The sequence below is a fragment of the Ochotona curzoniae genome, unplaced genomic scaffold (genome assembly GCF_017591425.1).
Source record: "Ochotona curzoniae isolate NIBS_2020 unplaced genomic scaffold, NIBS_Ocur_1.0 scaffold_1852, whole genome shotgun sequence".
NCBI classification, from domain to species: Eukaryota; Metazoa; Chordata; class Mammalia; order Lagomorpha; family Ochotonidae; genus Ochotona; species Ochotona curzoniae.
This window is the reverse complement of record NW_024467087.1, coordinates 15512834-15530874: the sequence shown is the minus strand read 5'-3', so window position 1 is coordinate 15530874 and position 18041 is coordinate 15512834. Positions and strand designations below refer to the sequence as shown.

Here is an 18041-nt window from a genome sequence, read left to right as displayed (position 1 = left end):
TGTAGCAACTGTCACACTCCATTCTTCCAATTTTAGTATATGTGCTGCCGAAGCGAGCACCACACTCCATTCGTGAACGGTATTTTGCAGAATGGGAAAAGAGGGGAGTTTTTCCTTTTCAGATGAGAGGAAATGAATATTCACCCTCCTCGCTGAAACTCCGCAAAACACCGACCGCAAGGAAGACTCGCCATAGCCGGCAGCCATGCAGGCCGCTGTCGCTCACTGAGAGGGGCACTGCAGGCTCACCTTTTGGATTAGGAAAGGACGAAGAATACAACCTAAACTCACGCACGGAGGGCCTGGAGGCCGGGGGCGGGACGAGGCAAGCCCCACCCGCCGCGCCGCCGCCAGCCGCCCAGGTTCCCGCAGGCCACCCCGCCCTCACGCCCGGCCGCTGGCGTCTCCCATTCGGTTCGCGCTAAGCGGAAGTGACATCGCGTGTCGCAAGCGATTGGCGGAAACTAAAATAGCTTGCGGCCGGCACGGAAATCGTCTCCCTTTCGACTTCCGCTCTCCCATGTGAGCGAGGCAGGTTCCTGAGATGAGCGCGATCCGGGATGCGAAGAGGTGAGGGGTTGAAAAGGATAGATGGGGACATCTGAGTCTCGTTGAGGGCCAGATTCCCCGGCATTTAGAAACGGGCCGCCGGCTTTCAACAGGTGGCAGTTACTTCCCCTCCTAATACTTTGCCACTGGTTCACACTTGGGCTTCCAACTGTTTAAACTCTGCGTGTAATTGCCTCCTGAACCTTTCAGCGGCATCCCTGGAAGTATTGACGTGGGTTCTGCCTATACAGTTTACTGTGTTGCCTTGTCACGTGACTCCCTTTTCTGCCTCTGCCGGGCCTTATTGAACAATCTCGGCGCAGGCGGGACAGCACGTTCTAAACTTTCCTGATATTGGAAACATTTCCTAATCATAGTCTTCCTACATGTAGTTAGTGCTCCGATATTTAGTTACCCTCCCCCCCCCGAATCTAAAAATAGTCCTTTTGTTTGTGTTTGCCTGCTCAGTACCGATTAGAGTTAACAAGTACTCTGCGCTGCCTTAGGTACCAGGCTCTAGCGCAAAGCACCTGCTCCAGGGGAAATGGCTTACTTAACTACTTTTTAATTCCGCATTTTTCCATTCCTAGGAACAAATTAATAGAATCCACTTTTGACAAAAGCCCACATCTCTCAAGCTGTCTGTTTTGTTAGATGATTAGAAAAGTTAATCATCTAACTGCCTCGTGTCAAGGACCCAGCATCAGTGGCTTTGGCCACCTTACCAAGGACCTGCTGTCATTACAGCATCCCACGGGTCCATTGGAAATGCAGGGCCAGCCCTGGAAGAGTGCTGCATCCCTTCTTCCATGCAGCTCTTCATGGATGTCACCAACCACTAGCTCAGTTCTTGGAGATGCCGAATGACTTCTAAGTTTAATGGCTTGACACATTTCCAAAGTCAGTTACAACACTTCCACAGGATACGAGTATGCATGTCTTACTAGAGTTTGTTTTTGAAAGAGTGATTTCAAATGATGATATTTTCCATTGCCTCCTTTACCAGCCTTCTGGCTTTAGGCCAACGGGAAGAACTAGTGGATTTACCAAAAGACTACCCCTTGAGCGCCAGTGAAGACGAGGTGGGTGACAACTGCTCAACTGTCCTCAAAATCGGGATACACTGCACATTCTTAGAAAGGATTGCAGTGGGAACATTCCCTATATATTTGCTTAATCTCAAATTCCAGTTCATTAGAACTTCGTGTTAAGTGCTGTGTAAGTTTGAAGACTCTAAGTTACAATCGCTGTCCTGTCTGCTTTCATTTATGAGCCCCAAATACATGTTGTTATAAGATCTCTCAAGTATGGATTTCTGTGGAGTTACTTAATAACGCTAGTTAAATATGTATGTCTCTCTATATATGCTTTAATAATGGTGGGGGGTTGCTTTTTTTCCCTAGGAAAAGACACCTTAGTGACTGGCTATAACTTACATGTGTGTTTTGGTGTCAAGCTATACAACCACATACTGTAGAGAAACATTAACTTTTTCTTCTTCTCAAAACAAGTTAAGACAAGCGAATGGCTTTAGTTCCCAAGTTACTAAGGATCCATGTCCCTTCTTATGGGGGAGTTTGGATTTTGAAGTTCTTTGAAACAAAACGCCTCGTTCATGATACCTGTCTGGTTCCTAAGTTCTCTACTGACCAAAGGAATGAAAAATTTAACATGGTCCTCAATTTCCACATTGTTTCTCCTACCCTACATCAACATTCGGACAGTTTTTTCCCTTTTCTGTGTCTAGGGGGATAGTGATGGAGAGAGAAAACACCAAAAGCTTCTGGAAGCTATCAGCTCCCTCGATGGAAAGAACAGGTAACAGTTTGCCTTGTTTGAGCAGATTCCAGTTAGCTGATTCCATGCAACTGCTTTGCAGCTTCCATTCGATGCCTAATGTAAAGATCGAACAGTGCCTGGAACATAGAAAGCATTATGTAATTGCTACCTATTATTCTTCATGCTGTTATTTGTGTCAGACCTTCAATTATTTGGATACTAAGTTCAATGTGTTTTCCACTATACTTCATTATCTTGTTTTAGATGGTTAAATATGCATAAAGAAAAAGAGTCAAGGGTTAGATTACCAAATCCAGGTTAGGAACGGATTTCCTGATTGCTTTGGAGTAAAACTTGCCCCTACAAAGCAAGACTTATTTAAAGAGAGAAGTGTTTGGTCCTCCGACACACATACCCCATAAAATCAATCCATTCCTATTAAATTCTTTTGCCTAATTTCAGGCGGAAATTGGCTGAGAGGTCTGAGGCTAGTCTGAAGGTGTCAGAGTTCAACGTCAGTTGTGAAGGTAAGTTTTACAAAGAAAAATATCTAACGCAGTGGCCCTGCTAAAGTCCCTGCCTTCCTTGCACCAGGATCCCATATGGCCACGGATTCATATCCCTGACTTTTCCACTTCCCAGCCAGTTTCCTGCTTGTGGCCTGGGAAAGCAGTAGAGGACAGCCCAAAGCCTTGGGACCCTGTACCTGCATGGGAGACCCAGAAGAGGTTGCAGGCTCCTGACTTTGAATAGGCTCAGCTCCAGCCATTGAGGCCACTTGGGGAATAAATCGGCTGATGGAGGATCTTTCTGTCTCCTTTTCTCTGTGGATATGATTTTCCAATAAAATGAATACATCTTGGGGGGGAAAAAGCGGAAAATTATCTAAAAATGGAGTCTATGGAGCTCCAAAAGCTTAGTGCTCACCTCACTAACCTCCAGCTTCCCCTTTCCCAGAATGATATAGTCAAGTGACTGAGTAGCTAGCTACTTTAGATTGGTTGGTCATGAGAGGTTTTTGAAGAAACAAACTTGTAGGGCCTGGCGGCGTGGCCCAGTGGCTGAAGTCCTCACCTTGAACACGCCAGGATCCCCTATGGGCGCCGGTTCTAATCCCAGCAGCTCCACTTCCCATCTAGCTCCCTGCTTGTGGCCTGGGAAAGCAGAAGAGGATGGCCCAATGCTTTGGGATCCTGCACCTGTGTGGGAGACCTGGAGGAAGTTCCTGGCTCCTGGCTTCAGATCAGCATAGCACCGGCCGTTGCGCTCACTTGGGGAGTGAATCATCAGATGGAAGATCTTCCTCTCTGTCTCTCCTCCTCTCTGTATATCTGACTTTGTAATAAAAAATAAATAAATCTTAAAAATAAACAAACTTGTAGCTGAGATGTGAAAGATAAGAAAAGTCTAAAAGGTGGGAGAAAACATTGCAGTCAAGAGAACAGCTAGTGTGACAGTTTTAACTTATAATCTATATAGATTAAATATATATGTATATTTCATGTATAGATGAAACTTGAACAATGTGGCAATTTTATGCCATTGAAATATTCACAGAATTGAGAACTTGGTACTTACTGGGCTAAGGAAGAAACAGGTAAGGATGTTTGATGACTAGAAAGGTGCCTTGTGTGACTAGAGCATAGTGGAAAGTGGAGAGTGATGTGAAGGTGGAAAGGCACACAGGGACCAGGTTCCATAGTGCTGTGTCCTTTACCTTCATAGGAGATTTTTCAGCAAGTTCATGGTGCTGATTTACATGGCAACCCCCTGAGGAATGAATTTCCAAGGGGTTTGTTAGTTTTTTGTTGTTGCTTGTTTTGTTTCACTTCTCAGTCTAACCAGAAAGTTTGGCCTTTATACAGGAACAGGCGAAAAGTTAGTCCTTTCAGATCTGCTCGGGCCTGTCAAAGCTTCATCCTCATTGGCCACTGTGAAAAAGCAACTGAACAGAGTCAAATCAAAGAAGACTCTGGAATTACCTCTTAACAAAGAAGAGGCTGAACGGGTAAGTCACTGAGAAAGTGGTTCCCTGTTGGGAAGAAATGAAGTTGACAAGAGAAGATGGGGTTAATCAAAAAAGAAGTTATAATTTTTTTGACCATAGGCAAGATTAAAAATGGCAGCCCCAAGAGGGTAAGCCAGAGCCGTTTTCCCACATCCTGATTCTTGGGGCTAGGAAACAACATTACCTCCTACTTTCTTGTTACTCTGTTGGGTTTGATACTTAATCTCATGGGACTTTGCCTGCTTCAGATCCACAGAGAAGTGGCATTCAATAAAACCTCCCAAGTCCTCTCCAAATGGGATCCTATTGTTCAGAAGAACCGCCAAGCAAAGCAACTGGTGTTTCCCCTGGAGAAGGAGCAAGCAGCCTTTGCTCCCATTGAGCATGTGCTAGGTGGCTGGAAGGTGAGTACAGCGAAATGAAACTGAACTTGGAAACTCATGTTTTGCAATGTGCAGATTTCACAGCTGGCAGTTGATGTGATTGGACAAAAGAAACCTAATTCCTACCTTATGTCACCTTAGTTTAGCCAACAGAAAGGGAAGTGGGGAGTAGTAGAGCATTTGCTTGTAGTACATAGGCTTGGTTATATTTTTGCATTAAAACAGCTGTCAGTATAAATGACCAATTCTGATCCTAGGGAAATTAAAATAAATGTTGTTAGCCAAGATAGCTAAAACTCAAGTATCTGCTGATAATGGGGATAAATATATCTGGTGATGTTTTTGAAAGTCACTACGATTCTCTTTCTAGAATGCTTCCTTTTCTACATGAAAAAAGATTAGTTTTAAAGTGTGGCTGCAGGATAAAGAGAGAGTTTAGAAAAAAAAAATCAGAGGTAATATAATTTGCAGGATTCAAAAATTAAAAAGTGTAGGAAATACCTAGTAACAAATCTGATTGCACCCATCCTCCAGCCCATCTACTGATTTTTAGCCTGTACTTAACCCAGAAATAATTACTTTACTAATTTTTCACTGTGGTTGTTAAAGTTTTATTTTATGTCTTCATGGTTACTTTCATTTTAGTTGCGAAAATGGTAGTATCTGTACCTTGCTTTTTCCAAATGACACTAATCTGGGAAATGGCAGCAAAATGCCAGTTTGTTTATGAAAGAAGAAACGGTGGAGGAGGAAGAGCTTACAGTAAGACTGGTCCAACCTCTTCAGGACAGAGTGGGGCCCAGATGCTGTGTGTTGAATGCACTGTGCCATTCGTTTCATTCTAAAATTACGTCAGTGTGGCACACAGATAAGAGAGCACTTAGTCCAAGGGGTGATATTTAGCTAGCAACTCCTTACAGCTTGGAGTGCGTAAATGCTAGAGTTTCTGGGATTTTATTGATTTATTTATTTTATTTTGATCATAAAAATCTGTACTAGCTTCCCAAGATTTCACTGAACTCTAGCTCAGAAGAATTAAATGAACTGATGCATGAGTAAGCATTTGTAAACTACAAAGTACTCGAAGTAAGGTGACTTCTTCATACTTCCCCCCACTTTCCCATGCTGATAGGCTCCACTAGTATTTGACTGAACTCATCATCAGCTAGGAGGGTGGGAGGATTCTGCTGCTATAAAGTGCTGCCACATTCCCCTACTAGAGATTGGAAATTAACAACTTATGAAAAAAAAAAATAGTGAGGAAGCCTCTTTTCTAACCCAGGGTGTGAAACCTGATGTTATTAAAAGTGGAGTTAAGTTTTAAATTTTTTCCAAAATGCAATAAATCTTGTCATTCTCAAATGAGGGGAGATGCGCTTTGGGAAGAGCTGGTGTCATCTACTGTTTCATCTTCCCCGCCCTTTTTCAAACTGCAAACCCATATTCCATATGACCAGCAAATATCACCTAGGTCTTCCATACGTGCACCTTAAATTTTAGCACAATCCGAAGGAAGTTCTGCACTTCCTTTCTCCAGTCTCCCAAAACCTACAGCACCACATCAGCACCTTCATTCTGTAACTCTGTGAGTGGTTTAAATCCCTGCCCCTGTTACCCAGGCAGAAAGCTTGTCATCTGGTTCCGGTTTATCCCTTTGACTGCCCTCCCTCCCCAGCCCATACAGCTGACTAGTCCTATCAATTCTGTCTCTGCAATAGCTCTGCGATCCCTGGTTTCTCTTTGCATTTTCGTTGTCACTCTCCTGGTAGAGCGCCTCATCACCTTTCATTTGGAAACTTGACATCTGTCCTCAACAATATCGCCAGGACTTTCTTTCTAAAACAGAAAACTGATTGCCACTCTGCTGCTTAACAACTCTCAAAGGCTCTCTCGCCTGTAGAATAAAAACGAAAGCACTTTGCTTTTTAGCTACCCTGGACAACACACTGCTCTCTGACCTACCACTGATTTCCCTATAGCTGGTTTCCCCTTACGCTCGTTTCTTGGTTTCAGCTGTTTTCCTCCTGACAGAATTATACTTAGGCCTTAAAAGGCTAATTCACAAAACACACTGCTTTCCCCCAAGCCTAGCTTACCTCCTAATAAGAATTAATGGTTCCTTCACCTATGATCGATGACCACTGTAGAATGATGCTTAGCCTATTATGTGATGTTGCTAGTGGTGTTTGGGTTTGTTTTTGGCTCCGAGAGGCTGTAAGCTCTATGAGGACAGGAACTATCTTAATTATGTATTCATGGCACGCCACACGAGTGCTGAGAATGGAGCTGCAATCAATAAGTGTGAATTGAATTGCAGATTACAACATTGTAATATAAATCACTTTGTAGCCTGTGACTGATCACTGCTGAAAATACTAAAAATGGAAGAACATGCACTTTTATTATGCAGAAGAATGTGTTTATGGCTAAATCAATAGCACTGTGTGGCATGATGATGTGTTTGCCCAGATTTTTGCAAAGTTAATAGTGTCCGTGATGTGTGTGGCTATTGGAGAAAACCACGTATAATATGTGTGTGCAGTTTGCAATTGGCCTTGTTGACTGGTGCCATCTTTGTGCCTTGCTAGAATGGACCATGGCATGATTATTTTAGCTGGCCTCACAATTTCAGTTCAAGATGCAAACGGGGTCTTTTGTTGACATGTGAAATGACTGGTATAGAGTTCATTCATTTCATATGGATAGACTCTGGCTTGCTGCAAAAATTAACTAGGAACTGAGGAGTTGGAGCCAAAGTTAGAAAATGAGTTAAGTTTGAACTATCCAGAAACAGGTCATAAAAGTCAATTATTTTTTTAAAGTTAGTATTGTACTCAGTATCTTTTTGTACTCAGAAAGTTAAAATACAGACCCTTGCCATCAAGTGATTGTAGACTATGCCTAGGTTGTCATGTTTTTCTCATTTCCTTTCATCAATAATTCATGATATCAAAAGACATAAATGTACCAGTTGGCTGTGGTTAGAAACAGGTCGAGGTTCTCTGAGCTGTTATGTAGATACACTTCCCGGTTATAGTCATTGCCAAATGATGCTTAAGATCCAACCTTTCCCCCCACCCCTTCCCTCTGGAAATATTCTTTTGCTTGTTTGAGAGACAGGGAGCTTCCATCCACTGGTTGATTCCCCAAATACTCACAGTAGTCCGGGATGGAGTGGAACCAAGTCTGGGAAGTAGGTCACAGTTCAGGTCTCCCTTGTGGGTGAGGAAGCCTAATTACCCCAGTCATCACTACTGCCTCCCAGCGTCTGCATCTGCTGAGAAGTGGAACCGGGCGCTGAAGTCAAGATTGAACCCAGATACTTCCATAAGGGGCGTGAGCTTCTTAATTAGTAGCCTAAGCACCAGTTCTTTGTGAACAGCCCCTGTATTGTTAAGTATATTTGAGGTACACATTTGCCTTACAACTGGGAATCCCAGAATGTTATAATCAAGACGGTTTCTGAATGGGCATTTGGGCTGGTGGTTCCAAACTGGAGCACTTGGGGTAGATTCCCAGTTCTGCTCCTGACTCCAGCTTATTGCCAGTGCAGGTGCTGCGAAGCATCAGTGATGGCTCAACTGGGTTCCTGCCATCCATATGGGAGAACTGGATTATGTTGCTGGTTCCCAGTTTTAGCCTTCAAGGGCATCCCACTTAGATGCTTGAGAGAGTGGATTTTGGTTTTGTATATGTTGGGAACCTGAACACAGTAATACCACTGAACACTGAGTAATACCAAAGAATATTGAATCCCTTTGCTGAAGTTTCTTAAACCAGAATAAAATGAGACTTTATTTAACAAGCAAACCTAGAACATTTTTCTCTTGCTGTAACCAGCCAGTCACATCCGGTTAGTGATTATAGTTATAAAGCCACCAATTAGCCAGATGTTAAAGAGAGCTGGAAGAACATGGCCTAAGATTTCCCATACTCTCACCTTTTTAAGGCAAGAACCCCCCTGGAGCAGGAAGTCTTTAACCTCCTCCATAAGAACAAGCAGCCAGTGACTGACCCTTTGCTGACTCCTGTGGAAAAGGCCTCTCTGAAAGCCATGAGCCTGGAAGAGGTAAGTGTCACGGGCCCCTTGACCAGCACAAGCCTGCTGAGTTCTTTCCCAGTGTCTGCCCTTGGGCCCAGCGTCACCGTGAGTGCCGTTTGCTTACAGGCTAAGATGCGCCGCGCAGAGCTTCAGAGGGCCCGGGCTCTGCAGTCCTACTATGAGGCCAAAGCACGAAGAGAGAAGAAAATCAAAAGCAAAAAGTAAGGCGTGCCAATAAGCTGCTGTACTGTGGCTGATCCTGAGAGAGCCTTGGTCGGCTGTGGTGGTGATTGAGTTCATGTGAAAGTGATCCCAACTGACACTTTTGCCTACAGCTGCGCCTTTCATTTTGGGTTTTGCTTCTCTCTCTCTCTCTCTCTCTCTCTCTCTAATTGATTGATTTGACAAAGTTGGAGGGAGGGGCAGGGAGAGCTCTTCCATCCATTGGTTCAACTTCCAGATGGCTACATCAGCCAGGGTTGAGCCGGGTTAAAGCCAGGAGCTTCATCTCTGTCCTGCATGGGTGCAGGGGCCCAAGGACTTGGGACATCTCTTACTGCTTCTCCCAGGCCATTAGCAAGGATCTAGATGGGAAGTGAACAGCCAGAACTCAAACCAGTAGTCCTATGGGATGCTGACATCACAGACTGTGACTGTACCTATTACACTACAATAGTGGCCCCCTTGTTTTCTTGTTTTCTATTCTCTCCAAGTTCTGCGTTCAGTAGCTGTTGAGACCTGTAGGACTTTTTGCGTAGTTTTCTTATTATTTTGTTTGGTTGGCTTTGTTTAGTTTTGCCTCTTTGAAACTTATTTTGCTTCTCCCTTGAGCTCTGCATGGGTGTGCCCTTGGGGACTCTAGGGAGCAACAGTCCCACTAAGCTGCCAACCCCATGGCTTCCCCTAGTCAGCTAGCTTTGTGAGATCCATTCTGTCCCTTGCATGTAAGGAAACCCCTTGGGTAGTATGGGCACTTGCATCCTTGGCATCAGTGCTGCAGCTCAGTCTCCACGCTTCCCTCCTCCCCATCTGCCATCTGCAGGTATCATAAGATTTTGAGGAAAGGAAAGGCCAAGAACGCCCTCAAAGACTTTGAGCACCTGCGGAAGGTTAATCCACTTGCTGCACTGGTAGAACTGGAGAAAATGGAAAGGGCCAGAATGATGGTGAGCTTGCTTCTTGCCCCTGCCCCCTCTGAAGCTACTTGCCCTGGAAGGCACAGAGGAGGTCACGGTGCCCCTTTCTTTTCAGGAGCGAATGAGCCTAAAGCACCAGAACAGTGGCAAATGGGCCAAGTCAAAGGCAATCATGGCCAAGTACGACCTGGAGGTAAGGCAACAGAAGAGTGACACTGGAGGAAAGAATGGGATATTGGTCCCGAAGGATGCCAGAAGCAGCAGAGTTAGAGAAGTCATGAGGTTGGATGTAGAACCAGAAAAACTAAAACAGCATCAGACAAATCCATAAGGCAGAGAAGAAAATGCCCAGGAACAGTGTAGAGAAGCAGAGATGAAAGGGGAAACAGCATTGAAGGCCAAGTCCAGTAAAATGGCGGGGGGGGGGGGGCTTCTTTTTAATCCTCGGGTCACATTGATTCCTTAGGAACCAAAAAAAAAAAGTCTTCCTTTTTATTCCATGGCATTGGCACAGTGATATGTGTACAGTGCAAGCAAAAAATACTTAATAAGGCCAATTGAAGGGAGGCAGCTTTTAAAAATAGGCTGGGGAAAGGTGTTATTGTGGTTGCTAATGATACTGCTCCGTGCTGTGACTCCTTTCGCCAGGCTCGCCAGGCTATGCAGGAGCAGTTAGCCAAGAACAAAGAACTGACGCAGAAACTGCAGGCATCCTCCATGAACGAGGAGGAGGAGGAGGAGGGCAGGGCCGCCAAAGAAGAGGAAGAACTTGTCCCTGATGCAGTGAATGAAGTCCAAACCAATGCAGACGGACCAAACCCCTGGATGCTCAGGGCCCACACCAGTGACCCTACAGGGGCTGCAATCCAGAAGGACCCTGAAGAGCAGCCGGAACCCATGGCCCCTGAGCTGGCCGGAAGCGAGGAGGATGAAAAGCCAGTGCCAGAGGAAGAAGCTTTGTTGAAAGAGTTTGAAGAAAGGCGATCTCTTAGGAAAAGAGCTGAGCTCACCCAAGATGCTGTGCCAGGGGACAGTCGGGAACCTCAAGGTGAGCTGGGATGCGGATGAGGAGAGCTTAGTGCTACCCACACTCTGTGAGAGAGAGAGCTCACTGTCCACCCCCACCTGCTGCTCAGGGGTAGCTGTTAGACTCTGGGGATTTGTCCCTAAAGAGTAATTACGCTCATAATAAGCATTTTTCTGTAACAAGCAGCCCTCTCTACATGTACTATGTTCAGACCCATTTTCTACTCTTTCCGGAGCTTACCATCTGCAGAAAGACCTAACTGGATAGTTTTAATGGGTGTGGGGGGGTATGATTAGAATTCCTGGGACTGACAGATCACAGAGCTATGCGTCTGGCAGTGGCAGATCTCAAAAACTGCTGACCTATAGGCTTGCCTAGGTGGACTGTGAGATGATATGAAACTTCTTCAACTCAGCTGGAAGTTTTCACTTTGTAAAGTCAAGGAGCCACCCTGAGCCCCTTCCTGGTCTGTACGGCAGGGGCTCTATAATTAGGAATTGTTGCACAACCAGCGTGCTGCGTTAGAATTGCGAGCGCACACTCAGAAGCTGTGTGCATTAGCTTCTCCGCCCTGTCTTCAAGAGACCCAAGACCAACAATGCGAGGGATCCTTAAGCCTCAGTAGAGCTGGCCTGCCACATTCAGAAATCACCCAGCCACCTGGCTGTCCTCAAGTGCGACATGATTTCACATAGGTGCCAGGGGTATTGATGACAGCGAAGATCTGTTTTAACATGGCAAAGAGTTGTTTTGAGAAGACCTGTTGTTCAGAAGGTACTAGTTCTTAGTAATGTATTTATAAGTAATAAAGCACAGATTACAAGGAAGGAAGTGCATATAGAGGGCACCTGTTAAAAATGACTTTCTCTTTTCAGATTTGGGACTTGGCTGGCAGGGGAGGGGTTCTTCCCAAACAGGATATGGCATGCAGAAAAATTAAGCCACAATCCTAAGTATTCTACGTGCCATTGGCAGAGCTGGGAATGGGCCCCAAGGAGTCTGCCTCCCAACATTCTGCTTTGCATTGTTAAATTCCATTGCCTGCTCCCTTACAGATGGCCAGTAGTGAGCTCTCCAGGAGACCCAGCCTATAGAGTTGTCTCTTCCCCCTTCATCCTTATTAGAGTGGCTAAAAGAGCACTTAGCACCCAGTGGGTATGCAACAAGTACTCATCAACAGGGCACCATCCACACCCCTTTTCTGACAGTTTCTTCATCTCCACCCTTCCCCCTCCCCCAGATTCCAGTACCCAGGAGGTGCTGTCTGAATTGAGGACACTATCTCAGAAATTCAACAAGGACAACCATCGAGCCAAGAAGCAAAAAGTAAGCTCAGTGGACACTGCTGTCCAGGCCAAGAGAGAGGAGGCAACCCCAACCCCGGAAGAGGAGGAGCCTCTGTTGCTGCAAAGACCAGAAAGAATACAGACTCTAGAAGAGCTGGACGACCTAGGCAAAAGAGGGGACCTCTTGCAGCAGGAGCCACCCAGACCCACAGCTCAAGGGCAGAGGGCAAGGAGCTCTGATGCCCCTACAGGGAAGAAAAAGAAGGAACAAATGATCGATCTACAGAACCTCCTAACCACAAAGTCACCCTCTGTGAAGTCGTTGGCTGTTCCCACGATACAGGAGCTGGTGAGCAGAGACAGGGTCCTGGATCCAGAAGTGCTGCGCAAAGGGTCCTTTTGCCACAAGGGAAAGTCCATGCAGCTGGTTTTCCCCAGGGATATATGTCAGCAGTTATGAGGCCTGAGGGAGTCTACAACCAGGTTAGGTCCTGTGACGGCCATAATGTGAAGATGCTTTGAAATGTTCAGAAAATGAAGAGTTCCATTTTGATCTAACAAAGGCTTGGAGCAAGTTAAGCTGCTGCCTCTTAAGTTAGCATCCCATAGGGGTACAGGTTTGAGTCCCAGCTGCAGTACTTCTGATCCAGCTCCCCACTAAGACACCTGAAAAAGCAGCTCATGCTTTCCATGCTTTCCTGTTGTGTGTGTGTGTGTTTCTCTTTATCTGTAATTCTGCCTTTCAAATAAAATTGTTAGGGGCGGGGGGGGGAGTTTTGAAATTCAGGCATACAGGAGCCTTCAGATAGCCTGTGCAAAATGCATATTAGGAAAATATGGTTTATAGTTTCAGAACATTTTGTACCAAATTAAACATCTGTGAATTCTATTTTTCCATGATTTTTTTTTTTACAGAGATTCATTCATTCATTCATTATTTGAAAGGCAGATTTACAGAAAAAGAGACAGAGGGAGCTCTTCAATCCGCTGGTTCACTCCCCAAGTGACAGCAATAGCCAGAGCTGGGCTGTCCCAAAGCCGGGAGTCTGGAGCTTCTTCAACATCTCCCATATGCTACAGGGGCCTAAGGATTTGGTCCGTCTTTAGCTGCTCTCCCAGGTCATAAGCAGGTAGTTAGATCAGAAGTGAAGCACCCAGGACTTGAACAACACCCATATGGGATGCTTGCACTGCAGGTGGAGGCTTAAGCTACTACACCATGGTGCCAGCCCCTTCATGAATTTTTGGAACTATTCTCATAGATCCAGGTACGTGGGTACCTCCAAGATCCCCCACATCCTAAAACCCTGAACCTCCAAAACTTGTCTTGAAGACTCTCCAGCTGCCCTCAGGGGAAGGGAGTCAAAGCTGTTACCGGCTCCCAGGGAGGGCCCCTTGGAAGCGAATACTGAGCTATTCCTGAAGTTTCCTTGACTCCATGAGATCTCACGTGGTCCTGCACTCGCTCACTTACATGACTGAAACTGCTAGAGTTAAGCGGTGCCTATCTATCTCTTCGGTGACATGAGCTAGAGGAAGGGTCCACTTGGACCAGGCTACCTGGAGCTCAGGCTAGCAACACAGATCCTCTGCCTTTCAGCTTCCTTCCTAAAAGGTTAATGCTGGGTCATACTGAGTGGCCATTGTGGAACAGTGGGCTAGACCATCTCATAGGATACCCACATCCCATCTCCAGGTGCCTGAGATCAAAATCTGCTTCCTTTCCCAACTTCCAACTAATGAACCTGGGGGACAGCAGATGATGGCTTAAGTTCTTGGGTTCCTACCACCCACATGGGATATTTGGATAGAATTACTGGCTGGCTACTGATGTGGACATCTGAGGAGTAAACCAGTGAATGGAAGAGTTCTGTGTGTGAGAGAGAAAGAGAGTGCCTGACTCTTGCCTTTCAAGTAAATGGCTTTAAAAATAAAAGTGTTTCATGGTATCAAGCTGGGGATAGCTTTCTCTAGAGCAGGGGGTGAGAAAAGTCATGCCCGCAGGCCTTATAAGGCCTACGAAATCATTTGGGCTGGTCCTGCCAAGGCAACCACAGGTGGGACTTGAAATTCAGTAAATCTATAGCAGGATAATTTTGAGTTGATAACTTTATATGGCCCATGAATTACGTTCTAAATATGCAAATGGCCCTTGGCAGAAGAAAGGTTCCCCACCCCTGCCCTAGTGAGAAGAAAATTAGAGCATGATTGGCTACTAATTGGCTTGTATTTAAAAGATCATAGTTCAGCATTTTCCCCTAGGGGGCGCTAAAATGTCACAGGCCAAAAATTCAAGCGTTCTTGCCATGAAGCTGCAGCTAGTTCACTCTTCGTTTCTTCTCAGGAAGATGAAAAGGAGCGAGACCAAAAGCAGATAATCAAGGAAGCTTTTGCTGGGGATGATGTCATCAGAGACTTCTTGAGAGAAAAGAGGGAAGCTGTGGAGGCCAGTAAGCCAAAGGATGTGGACCTGACCCTGCCGGGCTGGGGCGAGTGGGGTGGAATGGGCCTGAAGCCCAGTGCCAAGAAAAGACGCCGGTAAGAATGAGTTAGGAACAGGCCACCAGGCCACGTTCTCCCACCTCATCCTTGAGAGCCCTCCCAGCCCTTCTGACTTCGGTCCTTAATGCTCCTTGTTCTATTGCTTTACTTCCCAGGTTTCTGATTAAAGCCCCTGAGGGGCCTCCACGAAAGGACAAGAATTTGCCCAATGTGATTATCAATGAGAAGCGCAACATCCATGTGGCAGCTCATCAGGTGGGGTTAGAGCGCTCTCCAGCTGCCCACTCACTTTGCTGCCCAGCTGTCTTGCTCCAGGGGAATGTTCTAGTGATCTAGTGGTCACTGCTCCAGAGGGATGTGTGATTTTATTTGGGGGGGGTGTGATCTTTACCGCAGAGTTCAATCTGCTGTTTTCCCTGCCTGTGAGATTCGTAATTCCCGAGAGACCGTGCATTGCAGTGACTGGCTGGGAAGGCGGCTTACGTTTACAAGCAGCATCCTGGCAAGTCTGTATTTCGCACTGCGCTACCCAGCCAAGAATGACCATCCCACAGGCTTGGTATTTAAAGTCAGCAGTGCTCAAAGGTTGGAAGGCTTAAGAAAAACTGGTACTTAAGGAGGTGAAAAGATTTGAAATTATCGTAGTAACTAGGGAAATTCGTAAAAGAAACTTGGAGCAGAATCATGGTCATCGGGATGTACTGACGTTTACTGTGTACAGTCAAGTTAGAGTACAGGCAGAATGTCAGGAGAAACTTTGTGACAATCCAGAGACAAAATAGGCAGGCTGGGGAGGTGGGAACATGTCAGGGGACTCAAAATGAGACAGGCCTGGGCGACCTTCATGTCCTCTTCAATTCCGAGATCTGTCCCCAGCCAGAACAATATTGAAATGAGTCAACATTTTCCCTCCTGAAAAAAACTACAGGTAGTGAAAATACACATTTCAGTGATACTCTAATTTGATCTATTTTGTGGGCCAATCTGCAGAAATTGATTTGTAACCACGGTAATCCCAATTGAAGGTCATTACGTAGAAAATAGGCAGTTGAGTGGGCAGTTACAGGATGCAGGAGGGGCAGAGGGTGCTGGAACAGCCCGGGGTTCCAGGTGATGAGTAGGGTGGGAACTGCAACGTAAAGGCCACCTTCCCCTCCCTGGGGTCTTACCCTGTTTGTTTCTAATGCAATCGTAACAAACTGATTGACAAGCTCTCAAGAGTCTCCCTTGATTTTTATCATCTTATTAATAAGCTATATACCGTAGGGTCTAGCATACAATAGAGTGCTTCGTGGTGTAGGGGAGAAGCGTATTCCTGAGACAGTGTTCTTTACTCTCTCTGCCCCCTCCCCCCACCATGAATGACATACGCAGCTCTAACCATCTAATCGAATGGGCCATTCCCTCAACTGAAAGAACATCTGCTTCCTTCAGGACCAGCAAATAGCATGGCCACAGCTGCCCTCCAAACACTGCCTTTTATTTTTCTACTTGTTTGCTTTTTTTGCTTTGGGCCATTAGGGGAGTGCTACTTCAGCATCTGAAGATAGCATTATGTTGGAGTAGAGAGTAGTAGTACCAGGGAAGGAAACAGGAGGCCTTGGTTCTGATTCTGCTACTGGTTCTGCCATGCTGCTCCTCATTAACTTAAGCGGACCACTCCCATCTTGAACCCAAACCTTGGGTCCAAGAGAGAGTACCCTTGCCATTTATCTAGAGTCTTCAGCTCCACATTCTGTGATGCCAAAAGAGGATAAAACTAATAAGCACAATAGCCCAGTAGAGTTTATGATGCAGTAGCATGTCTTTGGAATCCTTAAAACATGAATTCTGGGGCCAGAGTTGTGCCACAGAGGGTTGAGCCATTGTCTAAGGCCCAGCCCTTCCACTGCTGATCTAGCTCCCTGCTGATGTGAAGACAGCAGAAGATGGCTCTACTACATGGGAGAGCTGGATCAATTTCCAGGTTCCTGGCATTGGCCTGGGCCAGCATTGAGTATTGTAGGAAGTGAATCAGTGGATAGATCTCTCAGTCTCTTCCTCCTTCCCTTTTTCCCTCTCTCTCTTAACTCTGCCTTTCAAATTAGAGATGAGTCCCATGTATTCATGAGAGGAGAGATTGGGAGCTTGAAGGGGATAGATAAACCCACAGAGGTACACAGTGCCCAGGTATCCCTTCCAGTCAGGGCATTAGCTAGGAGGGCCCACTTGGAGGCAGTAGCCTTGGACTGGCAGTGGTTAGACATGTGTGGGTCGTCTGTCAGCCTCAGAGAGTTGTTGGGTCAGCCTCAGAGAGTTCTAATTCAATTCTGCTGCTCTCAGATGGTCTCAAGCAGATTGGGACCTCGGGTGACGTGGGAGCCCTAGCTCTGGGCAGCTTCACCCCATCACAATCTCCCTGTAAACCCGCCTGTGCCCATCCTATGAGCTGCTGTTAAAGGAAACAGCTACCCCCTGGGCCTGGCTCCCACCGAATCACTTCTTCCTTCCCTTTTGCAGGTGCATGTGCTTCCATATCCCTTTACCCATCATCAGCAGTTTGAAAGGACCATCCAGACCCCTATAGGATCCACATGGAATACCCAGAGGGCCTTCCAGAAACTGACCGCTCCCAAGATTGTCACCAAGCCAGGCCATATCATTAAGCCCATAAAAGCAGAGGATGTGGGCTACCGCTCTTCCCCAAGGTCAGACCTCTCTGTCATGCAGAACAATCCCAAACGACTGTCTACAAGTCAGAGAAAACAGTTGCAGAATACCTCTGCAGACTAAATGGCCAGAGGAGTGACATCTTGGTACCCAGCACACATAGCCCTGACCGTTCCACCTGTCTCCACTGCTACAAGATCAACTTCACAACTGGCTCCACACACTGGGTGTGGCTAAATCACATTTTAAAAATAAAGGCGTTTTTATCTGCTTAAGTTGAGTGAATGCTGTGTTGTCTCGCAGTTGAATAAATGTCTTTTTTAAAGTTGCTCACCTTTGGATGCACCTGCCTTGCATTTCTCTGGAGGCATTTGTTGGGGAACCTGATTTTCTCACCCAATATTTTCTAGAGTTGACCTCAATCAGAGTATAGAATATTTGTATGATTTTAAATACATCACAGGCAAGATACAATGTGCCACAACTGGCCATTTGGAGAGTCAGAAATAGTGACACACCGATGTGTGTTCTAACCTGAAGCTTAGAGCAGGAGTACAAAGAAAACCACTGCATTCTGCCCTAGAATGATACAGGACCAGGACAGTGCTGCCACTGGTCCTGTCGCCAGGTGTGCAGCGCCTTCACTTTGCATGCCCAAAGCCCCCAACTTGTGCAGTTTG

The 18041-nt window shown here is 46.0% G+C and overlaps 1 protein-coding gene across 2 annotated transcripts; it reads left to right on the top strand.

Moving 5' to 3' along the window:
- The first annotated feature begins 497 nt into the window (after nt 1-497).
- On the top strand, nt 498-17626 carry UTP14A (UTP14A small subunit processome component). Of its 2 annotated transcripts, XM_040999842.1 has the most exons (15): nt 498-570; nt 1556-1631; nt 2297-2367; nt 2791-2855; nt 4194-4336; nt 4585-4740; nt 8669-8788; nt 8888-8982; nt 9804-9927; nt 10013-10090; nt 10546-10945; nt 12165-12559; nt 14555-14748; nt 14868-14967; nt 17212-17626. In XM_040999842.1, the coding sequence occupies exons 1-15, from the start codon at nt 545-547 to the stop codon at nt 17482-17484; spliced, it is 2316 nt and encodes a 771-aa protein (XP_040855776.1). In that variant the 5' UTR covers nt 498-544; the 3' UTR covers nt 17485-17626. The 2 variants fall into 2 exon arrangements, with proteins under 2 accessions (XP_040855776.1, XP_040855777.1); XM_040999843.1 differs by lacking the exon at nt 4585-4740 and having other exon boundaries at nt 508-570.
- Nucleotides 17627-18041: the final 415 nt, after the last annotated feature.

Excerpts from the sequence above, each read along its gene's own strand:
- UTP14A (XM_040999842.1), top strand. The coding sequence starts at position 545 with ATGAGCGCGATCCGGGATGCGAAGAG. Across the intron at positions 4,741-8,668 it reads ATGTGCTAGGTGGCTGGAAG|GCAAGAACCCCCCTGGAGCA; the intron begins GTGAGTACAGCG and ends CACCTTTTTAAG. Across the intron at positions 12,560-14,554 it reads TTCCCACGATACAGGAGCTG|GAAGATGAAAAGGAGCGAGA; the intron begins GTGAGCAGAGAC and ends GTTTCTTCTCAG.